This window comes from Trachinotus anak, unplaced genomic scaffold (assembly GCF_046630095.1).
Source record: "Trachinotus anak isolate AG129_WGS33_773 ecotype Australia unplaced genomic scaffold, CSIRO_AGI_Tana_v1 ptg000002l, whole genome shotgun sequence".
Taxonomy (NCBI): Eukaryota; Metazoa; Chordata; class Actinopteri; order Carangiformes; family Carangidae; genus Trachinotus; species Trachinotus anak.
In genome coordinates this window covers 16,728,958-16,750,907 of record NW_027273853.1, presented here as the reverse complement: position 1 = coordinate 16,750,907, position 21,950 = coordinate 16,728,958, and the positions used below count along the sequence as shown (strand labels likewise).

At 40.7% G+C, this 21,950-nt stretch overlaps 1 protein-coding gene across 1 annotated transcript; it reads left to right on the top strand.

Annotated features, from left to right (window-relative positions):
* The first annotated feature begins 238 nt into the window (after nt 1–238).
* Nucleotides 239–21,469, top strand: polr3b (polymerase (RNA) III (DNA directed) polypeptide B). The gene is made up of 28 exons (XM_071502445.1): nt 239–427; nt 776–808; nt 1,212–1,268; nt 1,355–1,419; nt 1,504–1,579; nt 1,897–1,997; nt 2,131–2,222; nt 2,373–2,490; nt 2,790–2,898; nt 3,792–3,914; nt 6,948–7,064; nt 7,149–7,283; nt 8,552–8,713; nt 9,140–9,340; nt 10,121–10,283; nt 11,581–11,734; nt 11,996–12,070; nt 12,207–12,305; nt 12,430–12,557; nt 13,725–13,934; nt 14,096–14,254; nt 15,177–15,294; nt 15,492–15,634; nt 17,876–17,979; nt 19,106–19,272; nt 20,120–20,233; nt 20,404–20,577; nt 21,078–21,469. Exons 1-28 carry the CDS (start codon nt 356–358, stop codon nt 21,205–21,207), a joined length of 3,399 nt encoding a protein of 1,132 aa, XP_071358546.1. The 5' UTR covers nt 239–355; the 3' UTR covers nt 21,208–21,469.
* The last annotated feature ends 481 nt before the right edge of the window (nt 21,470–21,950 follow it).

Here is a 21,950-nt window from a genome sequence, read left to right as displayed (position 1 = left end):
AATAAACTACCCATATTTAAAAAATCATAATACCTGACTAAATATTTATTACCTCTGTTTGTGAGACGAGTTTATATTGATATATATATTCACACACTTGCAAGGTAACCATACATACATACACACAGTCATACATGGATCCTCTATACTTGATCATAAGAGCGAATAAATAAAGCAATTACAATTACTAGAGAATCACTAAAATCGGAACACTTCCTTAGGTTCCGCCCGCACGGACCTTTTACAGCGTAACACACAAGAAGGACGCATGTTGCAACGACTTCCGACTCCGTATATCAACACAGACTGCATGGCCGGAGTTTTATGTTTTTACAGGTGAACAGGAGAAATAACCATGGAGGTGCTGGGAGGAGAGTTTTGTGGCATGACTCCCCAGGAGCTGGCGGCTCCTGTCAACACTGTAGCGGTGAGTTTACAGGAAATAAAGAGTCAAAGTTTCCCAGCGTGAGAACAGAGAAGCTAACGTGGTGGCGACAGCACAGTGAAACATCTCACAGCTTTAGAGACCGTGTTTGTTTGTGGGCTGGGGGGTTATATGCACTTTAACTGCAGATTATATCGCAGTTTGTTGTGGTTTGAGTTTGTTTGTTTACGTACTTACATTTTGCGGAGCAGCTGTCAGGCGACATTACGATAACTCAGTCTTAAATCAGCTGTCTGTCTGCAGAGTGTGTCAGCAAATTACTTTCACTGCCTGTCAACAACAGACCTGATGTAGTGCTTATTTGTTTGTTTGTTTGTTTTTTTTTGACAGGAAAAATGGAAACTATTGCCAGCTTTCCTGAAGGTAACAACTCATCTGAATCCACCTGCAAATTTTATCTCACATCTATGATATATTTATCCTCTGACATGGTATAAGTAATTTCATATTACGGTATTGATTTTTATCTCAAAATAGTAAGGAAAATAAATAAATTAATAGCTAAAGCATTTATACCACATACTACATACATACTAAAATTTGATATTGCCATTACACAGTCCTGTTCAGTGATTTGAAGCCTTGCCTACAAAGACCTCCTACACTCACTAATATAAAGGCAATAGATACCAAGATAAATGGTTTGTAAACAAGTGTGTAGGTTCTTACATTTGGTCTCAGTTTGTCTTGATTTACAGTCGAATGTTTCTCATTTCCATTGTTTCATGTACCTGGTCATCACAAACTGCATTTTCTGTCTTTCCAGGTGAAAGGTCTGGTGAAGCAGCACATCGACTCATTCAACTATTTCATCAATGTGGAGGTAAAACACGACCCCAGCGCTTTAGAGTGTGTGTTACAGCTGCCCCACCTCCATCCTGATTTCAGTATGAGTGTCTTCTTTTACAGATAAAGAAAATAATGAAAGCAAATGAGAAAATCACAAGTGATGCTGATCCAATGTGGTACCTCAAGTGAGTCACATAACTTGTCTTTGCCTGCTTTTAAATCACAGTAATCTGTAAATCAGTCCAAATATTTAAATGTCTTCCCTCCAGATACCTCAATATCTACGTTGGCATGCCTGATGTTGAAGAAAGCTTCAACGTAACTAGACCAGTATCGCCACATGAGGTGAGCTCAGTTTATTATGAAGGCCAGTTGCATGTGTTTCATGTTAAATATGAACTATTGTTAGCAAGTTTGTCCAGCTATATTTCCACATTTTTAGTTAGATGATACTGAAACAATAAGTCAGTTGACAGAAAATTTATATTTATATTTTGAAAATTAATTGCAAACAATTTTGATAAGAAGAAGAAGATGAAGTCAAATTATCTGGCTCCGGTTTTTCACATGTGAGAGCCCGCTGATTTCTCTGTTTTACATTCATTAGTTAAATATTTTTGGGTTGTGGGCAGTTTATTCATCATTCTTGTTTGTTTCCACAGTGTCGTCTGAGAGACATGACCTACTCAGCGCCTATCACAGTGGACATAGAGTACACTCGTGGCAGTCAGAGAATCATCCGAAATGCTCTGCCGATTGGACGGTATCATTGTTTGTTTTTTTGCCCCTACAGTGTCATATCCTGGCATGGTAGTTTAACCTCTGACCTGTACAGAATATTACCACAGTCTTACTCATATATTTTATTTGCTAATGTAAAACCGTGCTTTTCTCAGGATGCCGATCATGCTGCGAAGCTCAAACTGCGTTCTTACAGGAAAGACTCCCATGGAGTTTTCAAAACTCAATGAATGTCCTCTGGATCCAGGTACGCAATCATAATACAACCTAAGAAAAAAACGAAATGTTCAGCTAATGGAAACCAAAACATGACACGGAATAATAGGGAAACCCAAAGTTATTTGCCGGTGTTCAGTCTCAGCAGTGATTTAATTCACCACACTGTATTTCTTCACAGGGGGTTATTTCATCGTAAAAGGTCAGGAGAAAGTCATTCTGATCCAAGAGCAGCTGTCCAAGAATCGAATCATTGTGGAGCAGGACAGGAAGGGTGCAGTGGGAGCCTCAGTTACCAGGTTCTGTAACTACACCCCCCCCCCAACATTTCAACCCTGTTTCTTTTTTGTGGTTAGGACAGAAGTATTCATCTTATTGTGTGTTATAAATAATTTTTTGTTTTGTTGTTAGATTTTTTAAAATTCTCAATCTTACCTTTGCAAGAAAAAGAAAAACACATTTATCTCTTAAAGTAACTGTTACTTTGTACTTTTGTTTTCATTAGTTACAGTTTTTCCTATTGTTTTGTGAAAATGTTGTAAATGTTAAACCTTCATCTGCTCTAAGTTTAAATTAAATTTTGTTCTTTTAATTCCAGCTCCACTCATGAGAAGAAAAGCAGAACTAATATGATTGTGAAACAAGGCAGATTCTACCTCCGGCACAACACACTGTCAGAGGACGCTCCCATCGCCATCATATTCAAGGTAAAAGATTTTGATGACGATGGACACAAACATAGCTAATGCGTCCAGTAGAGGGTGCTGCAGGACAGCTAGATGCTGCTGGATAAAGTAGTTGGTTTTAAAGTTAATGCACCACAGGCTGAAGCAAAACTTGTGGTTTTTTTTACCAAAGTAACTTTATCTCATTCAAAACCTTTTTATTTTTAACTCTGTTTTACTGCAGCTCCCTGAACTGACTTTAGTAGATGACCTCATAAACATAACATAAATAATGCATGTATTTAGGGAGAGGTTTTGTTACAAGTTAGTGAGTCGGTAGTTTCAGTAGTTCTTCATTACATTCATTTTCATGTGTCGCCCTTTGCTCTCGGTGAAAATGTCAGTTAGCCAGCTGGCATCATTAGCTTCTTTCCCTATGAGGACAAATCTCTCCAAACATGTCAAATTGTGAGCGCTGCGTGTTTGGAGCTGAGGTCATTATCCACAGGACACAGTTTGCCTGCTCGCTCTGTTTGCTGTGCACTTGTATATCCTGGGTGACTTCTTCACAGTCTCTCCCTGTGTTTGGCAGCGGCTGCAGAAACAACTTCAGATCCAGCGTGAGACAGACAGGATTAGTTCCCATAGCCTCACATTTCCATAAGCAAATGTCAGACAACCTTATGACTCCCATTACACCTCTCCCTCCCTGTGCACACACTTCTCATATCTCCTAGCGCTCCTCTTGCTCCAGCTACAAAATTTCCTCTTTTTGTGCATTTCACCTCACCAGCAATCTCTTATATGGTTCCACAAATTGAATGAATATCTAAATGGTTTTTCATTTTAGATCAGTCCACATATTCTCTCTCATTTTCCCTTCTGGTCAATTCACGTTCCACAGCTCACACACTGTTTCCATGTCGTCCACACAGGGTATGGGCGTAGAGAGTGACCAGGAGATAGTGCAGATGATTGGTACAGAGGAGCACGTCATGGCCAGCTTCGCCCCGAGCCTGGAGGAGTGCCAGAAAGCTCAGATCTTCACACAGACTCAGGTACCTCAATGGTCCATATCTGCCACAGCAAAGTGACGTGGTTGAAATCAGGTTCATGAAATTAAATGGATGTTTCATAAATTTTACACTTAAAAGTCTGTTTATTACAAGTCGCTGGGAGTCCTACTCAACCTCAGGAGGGAGCTTTAATTCTCCTTTTATATGGATTTACAAAGACACTTTTACAAATGCAGTCATTGCCCATGCTTTTTTAAACAATGTACATCAAAGGATGAAAATAAAACTGGTAATCATAATAAATAACAATGCAAGAACAAGTTGCATAGAATATTTAGAAGACAAAAAAGAAAGATGTTAAGACACAAGTGCAAGAATTAAAAAAACTGGCTTATGTTAGTCGTGTTAATGTGTTGATGACATAGATTATTTTTATTATATTACTATTATCACATCAAATAAATGAGGAGGGAGCTTTTAGAGTTTGTGAAAATAACTGATGTTGTCATGTTTTACTCAGCTTGAACTTGAGACTTTGAGCAGATTCGCTGTGGGACAAAATATGGATATGGCTATTTACTAGTCAGAGGGTCTGATAAATAGATTCTCTTAGTTTCAGAATGAGAAATGTAGGATCAAGCATTTTTAGAACATAATCAATAGGTAAAAAATGTCAATTCAAATCCATGTCATGCATCTCTTGGTCTTTAATGCTTCAATTAAAAGATATATATCCTCTGTTTTTTTTTTTTTTAAACCTCTTAGTTAAAGCAACAGTTTCACATTTTGAAATGTGCTTAATGTATTTCTTACTGAGAGGTAAATGAGAAGATTGATACCACTCTCTTGTCTGTGGAGTAAATATGAGGCTACAACCTGCGGCTGTTTAGCTTAGCTTAGCACAAAGACTGGAAACAGGGGGAAACAGCTAGCTTAGCTTTGTCCAACAGTAAGGAAATCCATGTATCAGCACCTCCACAGTTCATTAATTGGAGTTTCAGCTGGTTGCCTGGCAACCTCACTGCGACAACAAGAGTCAAAGTCACATGACCCCGTGGAAAACCACAACATGTCTCTTTATTCTTGAGTTTTTGTACAGATTGAACAAACAAGATTTAATGTGTTAAGTAGTGAGGTGTCTTTAAGCTAAGCTAAGCTAACTACCTTCATATTTACACACATGACAGTGGTCATCCTATCTGACTCTCGGCAAGAACATAAATACTCATATTTCCCTGAACTGTTGAACTATTCCTTTAAGGATTTTTTTTTTCAAAACGCGTCATGATGTGACAAGTGTGTGCAAAAACAAACATCAGTCAAACTGATGTTCAATAACTGTTCCTCTGTTATGCCATATGAGACCAACTTTTGTGTAAAACCAAAACTTCAATTGTTAATTAAGTTTTTTAAATAATAGCTTGTTCAGAAAAGAGAAATTTGTACAATGATAACAAGGTTTAGATAATGATTCAGCTGTAAGTCAGTAAGCCACAGTGTTGAATAATGGGCCAGCCCTGATGTCTGCCCATTGACTTTGTTGCTTTGCTGCTGACAGAAGTTATTTTCTTTGTCTCTCTGTGATCAGATGACTAAGGTTTTGTCTTACCAGCCAGTTAAGTAATGCTTTTCATGCGTTCTTCAGGAGGCTCGCGTGTTTTCTTTGACATCTACAGATGAATGCAATCGGCCAATTTGTTTTTCATAAAGATTATGTTGTTAGACGAACCACTGATGCATTGATGAGGCCATATTTGCTTCCTAGCAACCGGTCACTGCAGCTTTCCTGTTCGTCTGTCTGCCAGCCTCCATGATGTCTTTTCATGGTATTCATTGGTGTCATTGTATTGTGCACAATGAGGCCTAAATCTATATAATTAAAGGCAGATTAAGCCTTAAGAAACATTGTTATCAGATTATGATAAGTAATCTGCCAAAACCAAATTTGAATGTTTTTATTTTTAGTGGTGTATACTCATCAAAATCTGAAAATAGATAAATATATATATATCTGGCAGGGTGGGTGGTCTTACAGAAAGTTTTCAGCCTCATTAACCTTTGACCTTCTCTATAGATGTGTAGAGGGCTCCAGAGGCACACTGACTCAGGTGTTTGGTGTGTGCGTGTGTGAACTATGCCCCTTGTGATTCACTTGACTTCTCACAGTCCTGATAGATGTGTTTTCTGTGCTCTTCCTCCAACAAATTCCACATGTTAATTATTTCACAATAAAATTAGCATCAAACTTAAATCAATGCCTGTAAATGCAGCAGTTGATTATGTCACTACCTTAACTGTTGACCAGGGTTGGGTATCAAACTTCAGTACCTTTTGAGCACCAGTCAAAATGTGTCCACAGCATTAAGTATCACAAACTGTCAAGTGTCAATAGTTGTGGAGCATCCTAGAGTCTAAAACCCTGACCATGTAATTGCAATGTCCCCTGTTTGACTCCAACAGGGCACCTCTATGGCACTTCCTCCACCCTCTCTGCTCTGCATTATTTGTCACTTTTCTACAAAAAATAATAATAGACACATTTACTTATTTTACTTTCATCAGATATTTTCAGAGCTAAATCAGGATACTTTATAACTTTAGAATTGAATTATTTTGTTAAATGAAATACTCAGTTTTCTGCCTATTGGACCAAAATACATCAAACACTGTGTAAGGCTCGTGATAGAATAATTATTCCCAGTCCACTGATTTATTTTATTTATTTATTTTTCTTCCTAGTGACATTAAAGTGATAGTGTGGCTTACTTAACGTAGCGTTGTGTGAGGCACTTACACTTAGCTTTTTCTGACTCCAACAGCAAATCTGTGGCGTAAAACAATGGCATTTTCAAAACAAAGCTTCCACTTCAACTGATATTGACTTTTTTCAGTTTTATACTTAGGAGGCTGGATTTGGTGGGTAGATGAGGTTCTGTGTTCGCTTTTTGCAAAGGTTGAATATTTTAAACAAAGGAAACTCATTGTTTTGGTACCAATACTGAAAATTACCACAATACTCTGCTCTCTTGTTGACTGCTCCCTTATCCCTGCTCTTTCTGCTGCTCTGTGTCTCAGGCTTTGCGGTACCTGGGGAATAAAGTGCGGAGACAGCGCATGTGGGGCGGCCCCAAGAAGACCAAGATGGAGGAGGCCAGAGAGCTGCTGGCATCTCTCATCCTCACACATGTGCCTGTGTGTAAACACAAAGACGAGACTCATGGATGACTGTACTCAGTATATATCACAACGTGTAATCATTTTGTCTTTTGTCTGCAGGTCAAAGAGTTTAACTTTAGGGCTAAGTGTATTTATCTGGCTGTGATGGTGAGAAGAGTGATTCTGGCCCAGGGGGACAACAAGGTGGATGACAGAGATTACTATGGAAACAAACGTCTCGAGTTGGCTGGACAGGTAAGCCTCTATACACCTTTCCTCCATGTGGTCTCATTTACAGCTTGTACAATACCTAATTTAATCCTCCATTCAGTCAGTCTTCTTATATTTCACATTATGCGATGAAAACATCGAACCAATTAGGTCCAGTTTATTTGTTAATTTGACAACTGATCAACAGGAAACTGTAAATGAGCTGGAATTCAGTTCTGACTTTACAGGCACCCTGTTGAACTGTGTGTTTAAACATTTCATTCATTTCTGTATAACTGAAAGGTGTTTACTACCTTTTCTTACTCATAGAGCCGCTAGAAAACAAAGCATGTTTGATGCTTATTAATAATACGAGTATAGAAACGTTCCAGGCTCAGGCTTCAGTGCGAATGGATCACAGGAATTGACCAGAGGACAGCGGCTGCTCCAGCCCTGATCTCTCACCTGCATCTTTGTTCCTGCCGCCTCCTTTTAATAAGACTCTCATTATTTTCCCTCAGCTTTGTTTTTCCCTGTTTTGTTTTTGTCCCACCTCCCCCTGTATTTCAGCCTGGCTTTGTCAGGAGAGAGATATGTGGTGGCACCAAAATCCCAAGGCTGAGGAAGCATGGGGATTTTTCAGCACCGTGACAATAGAATTGCTGCCTTGACTGGAGCGATTGAGCTAATCCGCAGCCCGGCTCTGATAATGTAATTACTGCTGTCTTAAGGCCTTTAATTTCCCCCCCAACCTGCTCTGTATAAGGAGCAGGAGATGGGAGGAGGGGGAACACAGAGCCCTCTTTCAATAGGGGGCTTACACACTAACAACGCCAGCAATCTCCTCACTCTCCAATTATGGTTCCCTGACATTCAACTAATTGGCCTGGCTGCGCAACGGAAGCTTAATTTCTTTATTAATTTCAAGCAGCGCTGCCTGTTTGTTTTGATGTATGCTAATGCACAGGGTGGGTGGGGGTTGTGAGAGAGGTTGCCTCCTGTAGGCCTGGCGGAGGAGGACAGGGACCTGGGACAGAGCCCAGGTCAGGCTTATCAGTGAGCCGGCACACCTGGTTATTAAATCTGACTGTAAATGCACCTCAGCACTGATTAGAGACATGAGCAGATGTAGCGTGCCAGGAGATCTGAGAGTCAGACTATGTGAAGAAACAGTGACGACTCAAACTCTGAAATGATTGTTGTTCTCACTCTCTGTGTAGTTTGGAGACTTGACAAGTGCATAACATAAAAAAGAAAAAACATTGTTAATAACTATAGTAATCTAATCTAAGACTAATCTCTGTCTTTTCTAGCTCCTGTCTCTGCTGTTTGAAGATCTGTTTAAGAAGTTTAACTCTGAGCTGAAGAAAATCGCTGACCAGATCATCCCCAAGCAGAGAGCAGCTCAGTTTGATGTGGTGAAGCACATGCGGCAGGATCAGATCACCAACGGCATGGTCAATGCTATATCCACGGTGAGTCTTCGCGGATCTGAGATCATAAATATAATATAATAATATAATAGAAAGGATGCACTTTATCCCTCGAGGAACAGGAGCACAGGAGGTTCAAGAATAAACCTCTATGCTAAATACACTGAAAAACCTGCCAGTTACTCTCATTCTTGAAAACACTAGAAATATGTCAGCTGTTCACCACATCCTCAAAAAATCAAAACTAAAATCCAGTTTGCTCTCATATATAAAGAATAGAAATCATGTCTGAATTTAAACAGGCATTATCTGAGCTGATAAAAATGTCATCAGGTGTTGTAATTGAAATCATACACACCTCTCAAATCAGCACACTTCTTATGAGCCTGATTAATATGATAATCCTACATATGTTAATAAGCAGGTTCATAAAGAGAAGATGTTGGATTTTTTTTTTTCCGGCCACAGGGAAACTGGTCTCTGAAGAGATTCAAGATGGACCGTCAGGGTGTCACCCAGGTCTTGTCTCGTCTTTCATACATATCAGCTCTTGGCATGATGACCAGGATCTCCTCCCAGTTTGAGAAGACCAGGAAGGTGAGCGGGCCACGCTCCCTGCAGCCGTCACAGTGGGGCATGCTGTGTCCGTCTGACACCCCTGAGGGAGAGGTGAGTGAGCGGAAGCCATGACTTTAGACTGATGTTTTAGACATTGTCAGACGGTTAGGATCAAATTGTAATATTTGATGAAACATTACATGTAAAAAACAGAGTATAAACAGTTACAGGCCAAGTAATAAAAATAATAATAAAGTAATTTGATAAAATGGATATGACCGATTTTTTGATTAATTTCAGTGAACGTTCAGCAAGATAATTTGTTAGCTGCAAACTAGAAATTACAAATACATTTTGCACCCTTGTAAGGTCTGGTTTTATGAATAGATAGATCAGTCAGTGTTAGAGCTTGAGGGTGAATACATACAGCACACGTGTAAGGTTAAAGCAGTGAGGTTAACCCTGCTTTATGAGGAGCCTGGTGCAAGACTTCTTCTAGAAAGAAAGAGAAATGGACAGAAGAAAATGAGAGTGAGCTTGGAAAGCAAATATACTGCTTAAATTTGAAGCATGAGTTTGAACTTTCACATTTGAGAAGATTTAGTATTTCTTTTTTTTATGCTTAAAGACGATGAGCTGCCATCAAACAGGGACACGTGTATTGTCAGGTTCGCTCATACCGAGCAGATCTGAGCCACAGGTTACTAGATTAGTTACAGTTGCTTAAAAATGTCATCAAATGTCCACTAAATATTATTGTAGATCAATTTATTGCAGTTTTCACAAATGCTTGTGGTGTAGTATTTTTGTGTCATGTGCAGCGTTGTTTTCACGGGAACCTACACTTTTAAACACCAGTACATGGTTTCTCTCATTGTTCTGGGTCTGTAGGCCTGTGGACTGGTGAAGAACTTGGCTCTGATGACCCACATCACCACTGACATGGAGGATGGACCAATCATCAAACTGGCCTTCAACCTCGGGGTAGAAGACGTCAACCTGCTCTGTGGGGAGGAGCTCTCCTACCCGAGCGTCTTCCTCGTCTTCCTCAATGGTAAAACTCCTCTGTACTAGTGGAGCCTAATAAATAAATGACCACAGAGAGAATTAGCTCTGGATGCTTTTGCTTCAGATCACTTCAAAAGAAAGTCTAATCCTCCCTGTTTTAAATGCATTGCTTATGAACATGAAGGGGGAAATATTCTGTTTAGTTTGCTGAAAGTAATTTTGCATTTTGCAGGACGACTGATAAGTCATTAATTCCATGGCAGCAGTAGGTATTATTCTTGAGTCAGAACTTGGCCCCTTAATTACTGTATATGTTTGTCTCACCACTGATAACTGTCAAATTATATTAGCTGCCATACCATTTAATTAGTTGGTAGCAGCAGGTGTCAAAGCCCTTCAGAGTGTGTTCACTGCGAATGTGCCCTCACACAGAGGCAGAGCACAGTGTCTCCTCTGTTCTCCAGTTATTTGTCTGTCAGACTTGATATGAACAAACCCCTGCAGGCATGTTGAGCTCTACTTCCACCAGTCATGGAGCTCCAGAGTACTCTACTGTATACGCATGCTGTTTTTCTCTTTCTTTCAGCGTACAGTTTAAAGATGTGAGTTTTTCAGTCAGAATTTAAAGACAACGTAGTTTAATACCTAGTTGCTGCAGCTTTTTGATCTGTTATGGATCTGTCTTTAGAGCAGAGCTGAAACAATTAGTCAAATGACCATAAAATCAGCTGGGAGCATTTGCTGCTTTTCTGTGTGTTCTTGGTGTTAACATGAATGTAAACACCACATCTTTGCAATTCAGACTGTTGAACAAATAAAACAGGTCATTTGAAGATGTCACGTTGATGGGTATTTTCCACTGTTCTCTGACAGTTTATGGACATTATGATTAACTGAAAAAAAATAATGGGCAGATAAGTTGGTGATGGAAATAATCACTACTTGGAAACCTGCTTTAGACCCAAACAGTGAAAGACAAGCAGGAAACAAATGCGTCTGACAAATACTACATAGAACAAAGAAATTTGCATCTGTTTGCTCACTCCCTCAGACCGCTGGTGATCTTACTTCCAGTGACCTTGCTCAGCTAAACACATCAATCTTCTCATCTAACGCCTGATAAGAAAGAAGAAAAACATATTTTACAAAATGATTATTCCTTTAATTAAAGACAGTTACTGCTGAACAGCACTGACTCAAAATATATCTTAATCAGTACAGTCAAAGGTGATAGCTGGTAACAGTATTTGAGTGTTTCTGTATTTCTGTGAGTATGTGCATTGACTCTCTCTTTATACCTGTCCCTCTGTCTGTCCACCCACCTTTCTGTATTACGTCCACAGGTAACATTCTCGGTGTAATTAGAGACCACCATAAGCTGGTCAGCACCTTCAGACTGATGCGTAGGGCAGGTTTCATCAACGAGTTTGTGTCCATCTCCACCAATTTGACCGACCGCTGCGTCTACATCTCGTCTGATGGAGGACGCCTCTGCAGGTGGGGAAGACACGAGACCAACAAACCTCTTAAAGCATGAGAAAGAATAAAAATAAATGTTATTGATATGCAATAAGTGGAAGACACTCTGTAATTGATAATTAGTAAAACTTTCTAATACAACTGAATCTTTTTTTTACAATGCATTATTTAGATTTTCTTACACAGGAAGTTTAAATTTGTTGCTTTTTTCTTTTTTTGGATCACAATTACAAAATTCCGTAAACTCGAAGACTTATTGTGTGTTGTTGTTCCCGTCAGGCCGTACATCATAGTGAAGAAGGGGCAGCCGATGGTGAAAAACAAACACATAGAAGATCTGTCGCAGGGCTACAGGTGAGGCCAGGAGTCAGGAGAACTACTTGTTGAATTTTTTTGGGCATATATTTGTTTGGAGATAATTGTGTACTTTTAAAGAGCTGATTCTCTGAGGTAGTTTTTTGTCTTTTTTTTATCATTTCTGTAACTCCAGAACCTTTGAGGATTTCCTGCATGAGGGCCTGGTGGAATACCTGGACGTCAACGAGGAGAACGACTGTCAGATCGCCCTTTATGAACACATGATTAACAAGTGAGTGGCGCTTGATTCTACTGACATTAAAAAAAACTGGAAAATGATCCTTCTGGTTTGTTTATGTCAATCAACACACTGTGTTTATTTCATCTTTTATTTATTTTATGTTTTATTTCTACAGAGACACAACACACTTGGAGATCGAGCCCTTCACGTTGCTCGGGGTGTGTGCCGGCCTCATTCCATACCCCCACCACAACCAGTCACCCAGGAACACTTACCAGTGTGCTATGGGCAAGCAGGCCATGGGTAAGACTCAGCTGAGCAGGTAGCTTCAGTCAGGGGGTCATTAAAGTCTGAAGATCTCAAATCCCTTCTTAAACATCCTCCACACGGCTGCATTGTTTACTTCTGTGCGCGCACACGCACACACACACACACACACACACACACACACAGACACACAGACACACAGACACACACAGACACACAGACACACACAGACACTTACAGTAATGTGATCTTACATGAACACTATTCTTAAGCCTCCTAAATCTGCTGGTTCAGAGTTTAGAGTTTTATTTGCACAAGTGAAAATCATACAAAAGGACATTAGAATAACAAACAACATAGATACACGGAGCCTGCTGGTTCGTCTCCCCCAAAACTCTGCTCCTGCTCTACCTCTTGTCAGAATACATTTGTACGTTTGATTGAGTGTTTTTCTTATGTATGTGTGTGTGTGTGTGTGTCAGTGTGTGTATGTGCATGGACATAAAACATGGGGGGCTTGTGTAGGTTCTCTATTGTGCTGTGTGTGCGGAGGCCCTTTCCCTGCCAGTCACCCAGAGTGTCATTAGCAATTCATTGTGTCTGCTCTGGCTGTGCTCAGGGGGTCAGTGTGCTCAGCTGCGAAAGACCACAGAGTGTGCACCCGCAGCTCCTTGGTAACCAAAACTTCCCCAAACGGCCCTGCTAACATTCGTAAGAACCTCCGTCACCCCCAACCCACTGCTTTACCTCCGTCCGTCCCTTCCTCCCCTCCCCCCATCTTTACAAAAACACAGACTGGAACTATATTTGGCACAATATCCTCTGCCTTGTCTGTTTTGTGTGGACAGCCCTATACATGTGCAAATCTGGTTGTGTGGCCCAGGCCTATTATCACAGACTCTGTGCTTGTAGCCTGATTGTGAAGTAATAGCATCTGACAAATGTCAAGGCTTCCAGGGAGGCCAGGCTTTATGTCATAACTGGCCCTGTTCCTCCACTGTGCTGCTCTGAGTTAATGCTAACCAGACCCAGCCCTGACCCACCCTACAGAAACACTTGTAATAAGTGATCTATAGACAGTGAGACAGCTAACATGTGCATTGAAACACTAAATGTTTGAATGTAACAATACTTATGGATGTCAGTGAGTTACAGAAATCATTTTTCCAAATATTGCAGTTATCATATTCGTCTCTTCTGCAGGTACTATCGGCTACAACCAGAGGAACCGTATCGACACCCTGATGTACCTGCTGGCGTATCCGCAGAGGCCCATGGTCAAAACAAAAACCATTGAGCTGATAGACTTTGAGAAGCTGCCTGCTGGTCAGAACGCCACCGTGGCCGTGATGAGCTACAGCGGCTATGACATTGAGGACGCTCTGGTCCTCAACAAAGCCTCACTTGACAGAGGTGAGACCTGCCTGAAAATGATACGCAGCAACTAGTCAGCCTCACAAGACTTTAGCAATTTCAGCTAAATCTTACTGCAAGAAAAATCGCTGTTATGAATTATTTGTAATCACTGACCAGTTCAGGTAGCAGACATTTAGATGTGTATGTTATTTTCCCAGGTTTTGGCCGCTGCCTCGTCTATAAAAATGCCAAGTGTACACTGCGGCGTTATACCAACCAGACCTTTGACAAGGTGATGGGACCCATGCTGGATGCTGCCACACGAAAGCCCATTTGGAGGCACAGCATCCTGGATGCTGACGGCATCTGCTCCCCTGGTGAGTACCAGCAGGACCAGAGGAGACCCAGCATGCTTTGCTGCTCCTCATCAGACTCTTTTGCTCCAGTAGATGTGATTGACTTCATCATAGTGGGCAGTGTTTCACAGATCTTTGCTCACTTTATATGCTGTAACTGCAATTGAAATGTGTTGAGAGTAGGACATAATAACAAAGTAGGCTGAAGTCTCTTGTTGAATCTCCAGGTCTAGTACTGACTAACTAAGCATTACAGCATTAGCAGAGTATCCAGCTTTTTTTTTTTTTTTTTTTTTTTTTTAAATCACAGCTTCATTGTGTAACATGTTGACATTTACATACCACAACCCAATAAAGCACACTATCGCAGTACAATGAGTTAATTAGCACTCTTCATGTGCTGGTTTCATCAGCAGGCACTGACAGCTTCAGACAGTGTAGCATTCAAAATTACTTCAAAACAAAAGTGTGTGCAACAGTTAAGTTGGATAAATGGTCTTTTATTCAAGTTTTGGTGACACAGTGACCAAAAGGAATCAAGTAGTTGTTGTACAGCAGCTACTTCTGTTTGTGGAGAGATACACTGGTCATTCTAGAAATATGAATATAATTTTAGTTGAAATAATAGATCAATAAACAGGCTACAGAGAACTAAAATATTACCTGAAGAGATATCACAACCTGATGTGGGTTGAAAACCAGATGTGAGAGTCAAAAGGAGGAGAAGAGAGAGGCTGTCGTTGGTGTTTATCGGTCAACTCTTGATCCAGATTTCAGAGTGAAACTGTTGTTCTATTTACTTCTGTTGTGGGAAGTAATAAAAAAAATTGGTGACCCAGCCTTAACGGCTCCTCTGAAAGAGCTCATAATGGCTTTGAGTCTATGTGAGCAGGTCATGCTAACGTTGTATTGTAATGCGCGACCTATCTCGTGTGTGCTACAGGTGAGAGAGTGGAAAACAAGCAGGTGCTGGTGAACAAGTCCATGCCAACTGTCACACAGACACCACTGGAGGGCAGTACCCAGCCAGGCCAGCCCCAGTACAGAGACGTGCCCATCAGGTGAGCGCACGTCAGCTCCCGCCACCACACCCACCCACACCCACACCCACATGTGACACCTTGCTGTGGAGCCACCTGTTCAGCTCCTGTATGGAGACTTTGAAAATCAAAAACACAACACAAAACTTTGATTCCTTGCAAATCCTGCTGTGAAAAAAAACAAAAAAAAACATAGACTCTTCTGGTTTTGTTTGCAGCTACAAGGGCTCCACAGACTCGTACATTGAGAAGGTGATGATCTCATCCAACGCTGAAGATGCTTTCCTCATCAAGATCCTCCTGAGGCAGACCAGGAGACCAGAGATAGGAGACAAATTCAGCAGTCGTCACGGACAGAAAGGTGCCAGCACTGTCACACCGTCATCTCTGAAACAAGGGCTCAAACCTGAATGTGCACAATACAGAACATTACATTAATATTCACCACTTCAACGACCTGTTGTGAGAGAGTGTGAATGACTGGACAAAAAAAAAAAATCTTTGGTCGTCTCTGTGTCGGAGCATTTGTTGAGTCAAGTCCCAGTGGCTGTTGCTCTGTCACTGCCCCCCTGTCCTCATCTTTCAAGAGCTCTTTTCAATTAATTGGCTCTTTGTCCTGTGCCAGACTATGCAAATTTATTACACCCCAGCAGTATTCTGCTGCTACTGGGGAAAAAGTGTTTACAACCTCCATTGTTTTGCAGCACCTCCCCTATAGAGGGCTTGTATGATGTTTTAATCAAAAAGCTAACTGGCGCCATGCATAATTTACTCTCTTCATTAACGCGGTGGCCACTGGGCGGTCAGCTTAGGATGAGACAAAGTCTTCTGTCTCAGTGATGGAGGGAGAGGGGTCGCCACGGGGTTAGCTGGAGGATATCTGGATGGAAAGCCCCAGATGTGCTGCTGATGTTTGGCCAGTTTTTAATCAGTTCTGTGAAGTCATGTTGAGGTGTTCACAGCTACTTTAGAGAGTAGAAGAACTTGTAAAAACTACATTTTTGCTCCAGTTGGGTTTTTGTATGTGGAAATAACCACATTTTCTTGCTTGACATATATTTTGAATAGAATCCTGAACTGAATCCTAAATCAAGGTTTTATTATTTAATTAGAAGTGAATTTGGCCAAAGCAATAGATCTCCCAGCTACTCATGACTAGTCTCATAAGTCCTGGTCAGCAGAGCAGAATAAGTTAATTATTTACTGGTCTCACACACACACACACACACACAGCTGTGGAGGAGGGGGAGGAGGTGGAGAGGTTGTCAGTAGTAGGGGCCCATTGTGTGAGCCTCCAGCGTGGAGCCGTATGAGCTGTGATGGAGGGCTCTGGACCCTTGCTGTTGTCTTGCCTTTCTCTGCTGATTTCATGCCTCTTTTATCATTCACTTTCACACAAAACAAACAACACTGAGGATGTCTGATATGGGAACTAGTGTCTCTCTCTCTCTCTTCACCTTTACCATTTTCCACTTTCCTTCCTCCTCCTCTCTTTCCTCTTTCATCCTATTTTTACACTGATAGTCAAATGTTTTTGTGAACTGCTTTTTCTTTCTTTTTCTTTTCGCCTTCTCCTCTGGCCCTGTCGTACTCTGCTTTTCTCTTTTCTTTTCACTTACTTCCTGCTGTTGGATGACTTTCCAGTAAATCGCTGCACTTGTTCCTGGTCAACATCCTGTTACAACATCCTGTAAGGCATCAGCAGTCTGCTGTGTGCTGTGTCGCTGACTGGTCGGCTAATAGTGAATTTTTCCCACGTGCTCGGATTCAATTTCTCCTCTCCAGTTGATCCCCTCCACTTCCTCTGAGTTGAACTGAAAGTCATGGATGTGTAATCCCGGTCTCCCTGTCAAACTAAGCACCTTTCTCCACTTCCTGCTCTCCTTCTCTTCTCTCCTTTCTCTTTTTTTTCATTTGCAAATGGGCCTACAATCTGTTTACCCTGGCCAGGGAAGAGTGCTTCGGCCCCTCAGCAAACATTTGCACTCACACTTAAACTCCGGGCTACCAGGGCGCTTGTCCCCCACGTCATGTGAATCAAAAGAGGAGCACCCTGTCTGTCCACATGAGTATGGAAATGTCATGCTCTGCCAGAGGTCCACACCACCAGTCTCCAGCGGCAATACACACAACAAACAGTTTTACTACAAGTTTGGTGTTTTTTAGTCAGATCTGAGTGGTCAGTTAGGTTAGTGAAAAAATCTAATTTAACTATAAGATAGAGCTGCAGCTAACATCTTTTCTCTACTTTAATCTCTTGATTATATTTTTTTTCCATTTTTCTTCCATTTTCCATATTTTTCTCCATTTCAATGCCCATCGCATGCAAAACTGAGAACATCTAATCCTCACACATAAGAAGCTGAAACCAGGATATATTTGACTTTTACCTCATAAATGACTTAATCAATTAAATATTAAGTTTTGGTGTTTTTTCTGTTGATTGACTGACAAGTTTTTACAGCATTAATAGAAGATAAATCAATTGAAATTGCTTGTTGTGCTGCATCGATAATTTCAGTTAAAGTATAGTCACACCACTGTGTACGGACGTGTGCTCTGACCTCAATATGTTTCTTTTTTTTTTTTACATGTGTATCAGGTGTTTGTGGCCTCATCGTCCCACAGGAGGACATGCCGTTCTGTGACTCAGGCATCTGTCCGGACATTATCATGAACCCTCACGGATATCCCTCCAGAATGACGGTACAATTCTTCACAGTGGTGGAAAAACATATTTTGCAGGGTTGCAAATAACAATTTTTGTCATTATCAATTAATCTGCAGAGTATTTATCAATCATTTTTTTCTATGATGCTTATCAAAATTTCTCAGAGCCCACGATGATGCCTTGTTTTTGCTGACCGACAGTTCAAAAACCAAATATATCAAATTTTCAGCAGCTGCCAAGGTTTGGTATTTTTGCTTAAAAAGTGACTCAAATTATTAAACAACTATAAGATAATTGGTGATTAATTTTCAGTCACTTGGTTCCGGCTCTGATATTCTGCCTGACATTAATCAGGGAGCTGATATCAACCTCACTTTTAGTGTAGAGGTAATTTGACACCTAATCCAGAACCTGTACACAGTTGTTATTTGTGATTTTTGGCTGCGAGCTCAGTCTGAATCACCTCAGTCTTTGTGTTGACCGTCGCTTGTCATCAGTTTGTGTCGGCTCTTCTGAGACAAAACTCTCATTATCCCTGCTCCTCTCCTCTCTGGGTTATCATTGGCTTCCAGAGCACACGTCCATTGACGCCGCTAAGCAGCAGTCTTACTGTTCACAAACAGATATTTGTTGCTGCAGAGGCGGCTGCCAGCGACACTGCCTCCTGTAGCAGTGTGTGGAAGTTTTATCAAACATGCACAGTACATCTGAACTGTAGGATGGTGCTGAATGTGAATGACATGAAACTTGGCCCTGTATCTGCCTGCTTTTTCTTCCTTACACTGTAAAAACTTGAATGATCTTTACTGCTGAAGTTGTCAGTGCCAGCGTGTTTGCAAGCCGTGGTTGTCATGGTAAAGACTCAGAAATGTTTGGTTTGGGAGGATGTTTCTGTGGCCTGAGAGTGAAATGAGAGTAGGTGTTTCCTTTTATGTGATGGGGTCAGGGGTCCTCTGGGTGCGACCTCAGTGGAATTGTTGAAATCAGTCATCCTTAGACCGCCGGTCCCACCCCGAGGCGTACATGTGTAACCTGACCTTACCCACAATATCAACATTTGGTGCCAGGAGATGATTTAAATCACAAAAGATGAATATTATGTTCATGAAGAGAGCAGTTGTTTTTCATATTGATGTCTAAGAGTGTGTCTGATTCTGTCAGGTGGGAAAGTTGATTGAACTGCTGGCTGGGAAGGCGGGAGTCCTAGATGGACGGTTTCACTATGGTACGGCTTTCGGAGGCAGCAAGGTGAAAGATGTGTGTGAGGATCTCATCCGTTATGGATACAACTACCAGGGCAAAGACTACGTCACCTCAGGAATCACTGGGTAATGAAAAGATGTTTTATCTCATTAACCACAATTCACAAACATGTCACATGACTTCACAAGTATGGCTTTTTTAAGATGTGTTGTTTTACCATGGCTGTTTTTAATTTGTATTTATTTCAGTACATTATAAAAAGCAGCTTGTGTAGATATGAAACTTGCTTGTAATTTAAAAAAACTCATCATATCCAACATATCGAACATTTTCTGAGAGTGATGTCATGATTTCATTGTTAAACTGTTGTGAACAGAGACTGTTTTGATCATTCTTCCTCGTTGGTGTCTTCAAGGACACTCCTATCTGTTTCTGAGCTGACTGAAGGTATTAAAAATGTTCTCTCTCCATGTTTTCTTCCCTGTTTTCTTTTGAAACAGTGAAGAAAAATCCATACATTTATAAATCTGCCTCCCAAAGGGAATGATAGTGGATCAGCTGATAAATCTTGGCAGTCAGCTGTTAAACATAGGATGTCTGAGCTTCCCTGAGACAACTGAATGCACCATTGTCATCGTGATGTTTTCAGCATCAAGTGTTTTTAAAGCGGCCCCTTCTCTCACATTACCACCAGAGGACAAAACAACTGTGATTGACAGACGACTCTGTCAGTCTGTAAAAAAAATCTATAGTCAAGAGAAATAGCGAACTAACGTGAAAATCAGTTCAACAATCGCATAAAGAGAGAAAAGCAGAAGATATAACCAGCAAATGTTTGATATTATGTATTTGATAAATGAGTTTTTTTAATGTTACTTAATTGTATCCTATTACCGATATTCTGTATTGTAGTGTTGACTAGATGTCTATGGATGCAGTAGCTTGATTGTTTGACTGCTGTATTTTCCTCAGAGAACCACTGGAGGCTTACATCTACTTTGGACCAGTGTATTATCAGAAACTGAAGCACATGGTCCTTGACAAAATGCACGCCAGAGCCCGAGGCCCCAGAGCTGTTCTCACCAGGTAATATAAAAAGATGTGTATATATATTTTGTTTTCTCAATGAATGATAAAATGTGAATATTAGAAATAAACTAATAGAAATGTAAAAAAAAAAGAATTCAGATATGGAGCAGGTGGATTAACAAACTATATCACTCTGTCTAACCTGAATGTGTCTGTTTCACTGACAGGCAGCCAACAGAAGGACGCTCCAGAGATGGAGGTCTGCGTCTGGGCGAGATGGAGAGGGACTGTCTGATTGGCTACGGAGCGAGCATGTTACTGCTGGAGCGGCTCATGATCTCCAGTGACGCCTTCGAGGTGGACGTGTGTGGACAGTGTGGCCTGTTAGGATACTCTGGGTGGTAAGTTGAACACCTCCGAATTCAGATCTGAAGTGCATCATCAAAGTACACAGCAACTGCATCATCTTATAATGCAGACCAGAAACTGGTGGGATGATATATCCATATGTTGAAAGTACAGCTTGACTTTTTCAGTAAATTATTGTATGACATTTTAAGACCCCTGGAAAAGTGAACATCAGAGCTTTTGTCATTTACTCATTGCAACTCACGTGATCCGGGATGCATTAATGTCTGCTGAAAGAACAACTAACATCCTGTAGTGTTTTTCAAGAAAAAATTAATGTTGGCAAGATTGGTGAATCACATTTTTGCAGGACTTTTGGGCAAAAACTGGCGTCACTGTTGATCACAAATACCATTTCACTAATTATGGAGATCTAATCTTGTGGATTCAGATTTATCAGTAAAATCTTTTCCCAGGTGCTGTCTCCTTTAAAAAAACAAAACAGTTATCTTCTGCTTTGTGTCCAGTCTGATTCTCGGTTTCTGCTCTCCAGGTGTCACTACTGTAAGTCGTCCTGCCACGTTTCCTCCCTGCGTATCCCCTACGCCTGCAAGCTGCTGTTCCAGGAGCTGCAGTCCATGAACATCATCCCCAGACTCAAACTGTCACGTTACAACGAGTGACCAGGAAAGGGACAGAAACACAGTGTATGTGAGTGAAAGGTTTAGAGTCAGAGATGTTATTTACAGAGTTTGACCCAGGTTGATTTGGAAAAGCTGTTTGAGCTTTGAATGAGCAGCAACAGACAGACTGCAGATTTTTGTTGGCGTTCACAGTGTGAAGTTTAGAAGATGTTTTTCTTGTTTTTCATTTATGGTGATACTTTCTCACCATTATGCTCCTCATATGTGTACATAATAAACACACAAAGATTATTTCAAATCAGCTGCTGTGTCTTGTACAATTTGATTACTTTTAACTCAGCCTTTCCTGTTGAATGACAAATATTGAAATGGGTACGGCAACATTTTTGGGCCGGAGACATATTTTTTTAGGGTTGTCCGTATGTACGTAAGTTGTGGACACAATATCTCAGTAATGCCTTGACAGAACTCCTTCAAATATGGCACAAACGTTCACTTGGACTCAAGGACAAACTTATTAGACTCTGATGGTCAAAGGTCAAGGTCACAGTGACCTCTGACCAGCAATTATGACAAAATTTCACAAAAATGGTTAATATTTTATATATCTTTGGATAAACAGGGATGTAATTTAAAACTAGTCTGAGTCGTGGAGGCATACAACTGCGAGGTGGTAATTCTAGTTTTGTAATCTTAAATTTTTTATTTTGTTATAAGTTGAACCCCAGAAAACAAATCAAGTGCAAACATGGACTTAATGAAAACAAGAATGTGAATTGGAC